The 8,931-nt window shown below is 37.0% G+C and overlaps 1 protein-coding gene across 1 annotated transcript; it reads left to right on the top strand.

The window, feature by feature from the left end:
• LOC107636486 lies at window positions 3,403-4,089 on the top strand. Its single transcript, XM_016339991.1, has one exon. The coding sequence runs from the start codon at window positions 3,403-3,405 to the stop codon at window positions 4,087-4,089; it is 687 nt and encodes a 228-aa protein (XP_016195477.1).

Genomic DNA, 8,931 nt, shown 5'->3' with positions numbered 1-8,931 from the left:
TTATGAATAACCAGTAGAGCATAAATTAAAAGTTACTTGTTGTGTAGTAATGGAGAATATGTTGGAGCTTGCATTAATTCATTGAGACACAGCAGAGCTCCTCACCCCCAACAATGGGGTTTAGAGACTCATGCCGTCAGAGAATACAAAGTTTAGATCTGAAAATGTCATGAGATACAAAATAAGTCTCTAAAAGTTGTTTAAATACTGAACTAGTAGCCTAGGGTTACAAAATATGAGTGGACTATGATGGATGATGCATAGATCCACTTTTCGGGCCCACTTAGTGTGCTGGGGCCCACTTGGTGTGTGCTGGGGCTGAGATTTCGTGCAGAGGCCATTTGTGGAGTTGAACGCCAGTTTTTATGCCAGTTTGGGGGTTCAACTCCAGTTTTTGATCCTTTTCTGGCGCTGGACGCCAGAATTGGGCAGAGAACTGGCGTTGAACGCCAGTTTACGTCGTCTATCCTTATGCAAAGTATGGACTATTATATATTGCTGGAAAGCCCTGGATGTCTACTTTCCAACGTAATTGGAAGCATGCCATTTCGAGTTCTGTAGGGAGGTCAGAATCCAACAGCATTAGCAGTCCTTTTTCAGCCTGAATAAGATTTTTGCTCAGCTTCTTCAATTTCAGCCAGAAAAATACCTGAAATTACAGAAAAACACACAACTCATAGTAAAGTCCAGAAATATGAATTTTTCCTAAAAACTACTAGTAACTAATCAGAATTTCTCTTATTAAAACTCGTAATTTTATTGCTTCTTATTCAAAAGATCTACTACTTTATTCATGTTTGCTGATGATGAGAAAAATAAACTATAGCTTAATTGGAGATAAAATCAAAATAGATACTAATTACTACTATATGATTCCTAAGGTAAAATTAAAATAAGAACAGTTATCACAGAGTTAAGGCTAAGATTAGAACTCAACAACCTTGAGGTTTGGGAAGTGGATGTTCCTCTAGTCTGTGAGGTGCTTGGTCCTTCAAGAGAGAATTTCTGGCGCTTCAGTTCCTTTAAATCACGCCCTTGCTCCTCTTGGAGTGGGTTGTTTTCCTTTAGGGGCCATGATCTTACGGACAAACACACCAAACTTAGAGCTTTGCTTGTCCTCAACCAAAAGAAAAAGAAGGAGATGGGTAGAAGGAGAGCTCCTCCCCACCATCCTGGCGTTTGAACGCCCAAACACTGCCTGTTTTGGGCGTTCAACGACCAAATGCTGCTCTCCTAGGCGTTCAACGCCCAGTTGTTGCCCTTTTCTGGCGTTGAACGCCAGATAGCTATCCTTACTGGCGTTCACTGGCGTTTTCTTGCCAGTAAGCTCCCTATCTCTGTTTTGTGTGTAGATTCCTTCTGTAACCCTGTAAACTTATGCAAATGATTCTTTACCTTAGTGTCAGTGATAAGATAGTACAAGATTTAAAATTTTTAGATCTAATGCTCCTTGTTTTCGAAAAATTTGGAGGAAAAACACCAAGGAACACTAAACTTAAAAATTTTAAGATCAAGACACAAGGAAAACTCAAGAACACTTTGAAGACTCACAAGAACACAAGAACATGAAGGAAGAACACCAAACTTAAAATTTTTTGAAAACCAAACAAAATTTTCGAAAATCAAAGGGAAATCAACAAGAAAACACCAAACTTAAAGTTTGGCACAAGATTTAATAGAAAAAAATGTTTTTGAAAAAAGAATGTTTTGAAAAGAGTATAAAAGATTGTAACCCAATCAAATTAATGTTCTAGCCAAATGAGTTATGGGACCTTCAAAAAATTTTAAGAAAGATTATTTTTGAAAACACCAAACTTAAAGTTTGGCACAGGATTTAATAGAAAAAAAATATTTTTTGAAAAAGAAGGTTTTGAAAAGAGTATAAAAGATTCTAACACAATCAAATTAATGTTGTAGCCAAATGAGTTATGAGACCTTCAAAAACCAAAATTTTTAAGAAAGATTATTTTTGAAAAAGGTTTTTTAAAAATATGATAGCCAATTATCATGAACATAAACACCACGTTCTAAATAACTGAGCTATAAATTTAAAGTATTTTAACAAGGGGTAAATAATAAAAGACTCTAAACCAAAAAAAAAAAAGAGATTTTTCCTAATCTAAGCAACAAAATAATCCGTCAGTTGTTCAAACACGAACAATCCCCGGCAACAGCGCCAAAAACTTGGTAGCACAAATTGCGAATCACACTTTTCACAACTCGTACCACTGACCAGCAAGTGCACTGGGTCGTCCAAGTAATACCTTACGTGAGTAAGGGTCGAATCCCACAGAGATTGTTGGTTTGAAGCAATCTATGGTTATCTTGTAAATCTTAGTCAGGAACTAGAAATAGACTAAAAACTAACTAAAACATACTCTAAACTATATGAAATTATCCCCAAAAAGCGTATAAAATATCCGCTCATCACAAGCCTTTATAGAAGTTCCAGAGTTTAACCCAATCACTAAACATGTCAGGTGGACATCTTCTCATTAATGCCTTATATCTTTCCCAGGCTTCATACAATGACTCCCCTTCCAATTGTCTGAAAGTTTGGACCTCTGTTTTCAACTTGATGATCCTCTGAGGTGGATAGAACTTGGCTAAAAATTTGCTCACCAGATCATCCCAATTATTGATGCTTTCTTTGGGAAATGTCTCTAGCCATTGAGTTACCTTATCCCTCAATGAGAATGGGAATAGCAACAACTTGTAGATGTCTGGATGCACTCTATTTGTCTTAACTGTATCACATATCCTTAGAAAAACTGACAAGTGTTGATTAGGATCTTCAAGAGGTCCCCACAATAATCATACCCTATCATACCACCCATTGACTATCATGAAACAAGGATCTCAAGTCTTGAAGCGGCCTTGCAAGCCCTTACCCAAAACATACAATCACTTGCTCAGACTACTCAAAGTTTAGCAAAAGGACAAGAGAGTTTGCTTAAAGGACAAGAGAGACATGAAGCCACCATGAGGAATCTTGAAAGACAAATGGGACAAATGGCCAAACATATCACAGAGATAGGTGAGAAGTGAGCATTCCCTAGTACCACTGAAGACAACCCAAGGGACACAGGAAAAGCCATAAAATGGGAGGAGTATAAAGCAATCACCCTGAGAAGTGGGAAGAAGGTGGAAACAGAAGGAATCACTCACGAAGAGCACAACAAAGAAGGCTTAAAAGAAAAGGTGAAGGAGCAAAAGCAGGAGCAAGAAACCTCTACACAAAGTGATAAGTCAACTAAGAAAGAGGCAGTAAAAGCATATCAACCAATGTTACCATATCCTCAAAGATTCAAGGAAGAAAATAAAGAGAAGCAGTACTCCAAATTCCTGGAGATATTAAAGAGACTGCACATCAACATCCCTTTTATTGAAGCACTTGAATAGATGCCACTATATGCTAAGTTCATGAAAGAATTGTTAACAAAGAAAAGATCCTTGAAAGAAGGACAAATGATTGTGATGACCAAGGAATGTAGTGCCATCATCCAGAAAAATTTGCCAAAGAAGAGGAAGGACCCAGGAAGTTTTCATATCCCCTGCACAATAGGCAACATGAGGATTGAGAGAGCATTTTGTGTTCTTGGTGCAAGCATAAGTCTAATGCCTCTATCTTTGATGAGGAAGCTTCAAATTCATGAACTGAAACCCAGAAAGATAACCCTTCAAATGGCGGACAAATCCCTTCAGCAAGCACTTGGGGTTGTGGAGAATGTATTGGTAAAGGTGGACAAATTTTTCCTCCCAGTCGACTTCGTCATCCTAGACATGGAGGAAGATGACAACACTCCCATCATCCTAGGGAGGCCTTTTTTAGCTACTGCCAGGGCATTGATAGATTTTGAAAAAGGAGAATTGATGCTAAGGGTGCATGAAGAGCATATAGTGTTCCATGTCTTCAAGAATCTGCAAGATTCCACCCAAGAGGAAGAGTGTATGAAGATTGATTCCATAGATCCAAACTTGAAAGAGGCACCTGATGAGACACTCCCAATGCACATAAGCTCATGCTGGAAAGGAAAGAAAGAGGTAGAAGTGGTGCAACAAGCTCAAAGAATAGAGGAGAAGCTATAACCGAAGCCTGCATTTGAGATTCCCAGCAAGGACCTTCCAAAAATTGAGGCTCCAAAACTTGAACTACCTCCTGGAAAAAAAAAAGAGTCCCAAGAAGAAAGTGCCAAGAGGATGGAGAAACAAGAAAATCCCAACTGAAGGCTTCTCATCAGGGGATAAGGTGATGCTAACTTATCAACCAATGGAAACATCTCCACACTTTTCTGGATACTACAAAGTGAACAAAACCCTCTTACATGAACATATAGAAATCATCAAGAATGATACTGGAAGGAAGCTCACGGTGAGAGGGGAAGGATTAAGGCACTATGATCATCATCCTCCCTAATGAGGGACAATCGTCAAGCTAGTGACGATAAAAGAGCGCTTGTTGGGAGGCAACCCAACCTTAGGTAACCGATTTTCTTTACGTTTCTTAGAATAAACAGTTAGTTCAATTTCTGTGTATTGTGAGGAATTAAGTTTGGTGTTCCACACCAATGTGACTGCACCAACAGAGAAATAAAATCAAGGGTGAATGCATGAGACTAAGTTTGGTGTCCCACCAGTAACATTAATTACGCACAAAGTAACCCTTGAGACAATCATGAATAGTCACAAATTCCAAGCAATCATAGAGATTGATTAAACTTGCATTTTATTTGTTTACCTTTTAGTTTTGGACTTTATTTCTTCATAGGATTAAAGCACATGAGGTAATGTATAGGCAGAAAATATGCACTCTATTTGGCATATAGAAGTAAGCAAGGAACTAAGTTTGGTGTCTGGACACCACTTGTAGTTCAAGAATTCATAAGCATATATGCATGATAATTACCTTTCAAGTGCTTGGGGACAAGCAACTCTCAAAGTTCATTGTAGGTAGTCACTTCAATCTTGGGAAGGATTAAGCATCATCAACCAAAGAGACAAAGAGGGATGTAAAGACCAACAATGATGATGATAAAGAGTAAAGCAAGTAAACTAAAAAAGGTTGTATTGTTAAGTGATTGTCTTGTATTCAAAACTACTATGATTGAAAGCGATATTGTACCCCTATTTGTCTTAGTATAACTTCTTTGTAGTTCAATAACTAAGATGTTTGATATATCATAACACCATACTCTTGAAATTACTTGCACTCAATATCTATAAGAATGTAAATAAAGAACATTTCTTTGAAAAGAATGATTGAGGAGTCAAAAATTTGTTTTGAGGCAAGCAAAAGATTAAGAGAAGTGGTGGTTCTAGTTGTATGATTGTGTATTGAGGTTGCATATTTGTGAAAACTTTCATGGGAGCTCATAGGCAGGAAATAGAGTTCAAAGAAGTATTATGGAGATTCTCAAATATCTATTGATCCAAGAAGCAGCAACAAAAGAAAGAAAAAGAAACAGAAAAACAAACAAACATGGCCAAAGGCTCTGAGCATCAATTACTAGGAAGAAAAAGAAAGAAATGAGAACTCAAAGAGTTACTATCCTAGTTAAATGCTTGTGATAGAATTGTGTCAAAGAGAGAGGCTTGAGCAAGTAAATCCTGAGGGGTGCTTCAACACCTAATATCTTAAAACCAACTGGTTTGGGAGTATTGATTGAAAGCTTATTGATGAATGAATTATTGTGATGGCATAGAATTTCTCTTAATTAATTCTCGTTGAAAGTATAGTTCTACACCAACAAACAATTCCCACATCAAAAATTTGAGTTGTCACATGTACAAACCCCAATGAAAATTAACCGAAGTATTTAGACTCCGGGTCGTCTCACAAGGAATTGCAATGAAGTGTATGCTTATTGGCTATGAGGGGACAAAGGGGGTTTTGATTGGTAAGAGGGCAAGAAATTAAATAACAAGAAAAGTAAATCAAGCAAGTAACTAAAAAATGCAATTAATAAAGAGAGACATTCATGGCAAGGTTTGAGATCATAGGCTTTCTATCCTAGTCATTAATCATAACAATAATTAACAAGAATTTATCTTATTTCGTCATCTCCAACATTGGAAGAAGGTATAAGTTATCTTCCATGAGAGAAAGTCAAACAAGACTAGTTAATCTCAATCCAAATGTCCTAATCAACTCACTAATTGGATTAGCAAAAGATTAGAGTCAATGGAAATAATATTAACTAACAACTCTAGATCACCAACATGAGTTGGGTTTTTATGACTCAAGATTACCTAATTACTCTTTCCAAGCCAAGAATGCTCAAGATCTACCCTAAAGACCAACCAAGCATTTTGTCAAACACTTGGAAGGCATGAAAGGAAAGCATAGAAAAATGCAAGAATAATAAAACTACCAACTACCAATTGCAAGAAAAGTAAATCAACAACTCAAATCATCAATAAAAGAACATCAAACATTAAATTTCATTAAATGTAAACAAATTCAACATGAGCATTCAACAACATAAACGAGACATAAAAGTAAAATTAACAAGAGAACTAAGAAGAATAGAGTAGTAGAAACAAGAAATTGTAAAAGAAACAAGATGAGAACAATAATCAAAACCTAGATCTAAGATGGATTAACCTAACCTAATTCTAGAGAGAAAAGGGAGCTTCTCTCTCTAGAAACTAACCTACATGATACTATACTACCAAACAATTGCTCCCTCCTTGCCCAAGCTTGAATTCTGCATGAAATAGCATTAGAAATGAGTTGGTTTGGGCCCAAAGTGCTTCAGAAATCGCCCCCAGCGATTTCATCTTTAGTGGGCCACGAGCAGCATCGGCGCGCATGCGTACATGGCGCGTGCGTGCCCCTAAACGCTAAGCAACATATGGCAAATTTTATATCATTTCGAAGCTCCGAATGTTAGCTTTCCAACGCAACTGGAACCGCCTCATTTGGACCTCTTTAGCTCATGTTATGGTGGATTGAGTGCGAAGAGGTCAGACTTGACAACTTTACGGTTCCTTCATTTCTTCATGAGTTCTCCCACTTTGCATGCTTTTCTCCTCACTTCTTCCATCTAATACTTGCCTTATGAACCTGAAATCACTCAACAAACATATCAAGGCATCGAATGGAATTAAAGTGAATTGAATTTAGCTATTTTAAGGCCTAAAAAGTATGTTTTCACATTTAAGCACAAATCAAAGGAGAATTGCAAAACCATGCTATTTCATTGAATAAATGTGGGAAAAGGTGATAAAATCCCCTAAAATAAGCACAAGATAAACCACGAAATCGGGGTTTATCAAATCTCCCCACACTTAAACCAAGCATGTCCTCATGCTAAGAATAAAAAAGGATAAGAAAAGGGTATGAACATTTATTCAATGCAAATATACTATATGCTACATATCTAAATGAATGCAAATAGATGCAAGATGATTCTACCTACTTGGTCAAAAGCAAATCAATCTCCAAGAGCATGTATGAATAGGTTGGGCTAAGATCATATGATGATTCATGAATCCTAGCAATTCAAATATCAAAATGAAGTTCAAATATACTTGCAAGAAGAACGCTCATGAAAGCCGGGAACAAGGATTTGAGCATCGAACCCTCACCGGAAGTGTATCCGCTGTAGTCGTTCTAGTGTATAGGGTCGATCACTCAATTCTCTTCTAATCATGCTTTCTATGATTTGTTTTTCATCTAATAATCAACATTTATTCAATGCATGCATACATTCATCATGAGGGCTTGTTCATAGGTTGTAATGGGGCTAGGGTCAAGGTAGGATGCATATGGTCAAGTGAGCTTGAAATTTGAATCTTTGATTAGCCTAAGCTCTCACCTAACACCTATAACAACCTATACAATTCTAATACACAACCTAGCTACCCATGATTCCCACTTTTTCACATACTCATGCATTCATTTTAATTCACATTCCATATGCATTGATTTTTATTGAACTTTACTTTGGGGCATTTTCCAAGTTTTCCATACCTAATTGATACACACCCTCACTAGCCTAAGCTAATCAAAGATCCAAATTAAGGGACATTTATTGTTTTTCACTTAGGGTTGTTGATGTGCTAAAAATTAAGAACAAAAGGGATTAAATAGGCTCAAATTCGGCTAACAATGGTTGATGAAAGGTAGGCTATTTGGGTAAGTGAGCTAAATGAAATGATGGCCTCAATCATATAAATGCATGTATACATGGAATAATGGACATAAAGAATCAAACAAATCATAGATTACAATCATAGAAAGAGAACAATGCACACAAGAATGAAAAATAAGTGGTTATAAGATGTAACCACACAATTGGACTCAAAACTCACATGCTTGTGTTCTTAGCTCAAAAACCATGTTCCAAAATACACTCTTCAAGCAAGTTTGTCACAAATTTTTTTTTCAAATTGGTAGGGTGCCCCAAAAACAGTTTCTTGGAAAAGAAATCAACACCCTAACCAAGTAGTCCTAACTATGTACAAATATTAACTATCATGCAACCTATCATGCAATGCAACAACTAACTAGCAAAGGAAATCAAGAATTGGTGTTGAAAGAAAGAAATTATTACCCATGGAGATCGGTCGGACGACCTCCCCACACTTAGAAATTTGCACCGTCCTCGGTGCATGCAAAGAAGATCAAGGTGGACGGGTAGCTACAATTGATGAGCTCCTTCAAAAGGTTGTGCGGGTGAGCTTGTTTGTTGCCCCATTTAGAAGCTTTTCCATTCCTTTCCTTCTTGGTGGCCAACTTAAAAGGAAAGAGAAAGAAAGGAAATTAAGCCTACAACAAAGATATCAAAGCAATAAAACATAGGCGGGGGTTAATGCCAAATAAGATTAAGGTTCTCACTACATGTTAGCTATGCATGTAAGTGAAAAAGTAATTCAAGCAAAGGCATATCAACTAATACTTGATGCAAGAACAAAGTTAGAGCATGA

Source organism: Arachis ipaensis, chromosome B04, assembly GCF_000816755.2.
Source record: "Arachis ipaensis cultivar K30076 chromosome B04, Araip1.1, whole genome shotgun sequence".
NCBI classification, from domain to species: Eukaryota; Viridiplantae; Streptophyta; class Magnoliopsida; order Fabales; family Fabaceae; genus Arachis; species Arachis ipaensis.
Note: the sequence above shows the minus strand (reverse complement) of the source record. Positions and strands in the feature narration are given on the sequence as shown.

Coding starts and splice junctions, on each gene's coding strand:
- LOC107636486 (XM_016339991.1), top strand. CDS start 3,403: ATGCCACTATATGCTAAGTTCATGAAAGAATTGTTAACAAAGAAAAGA.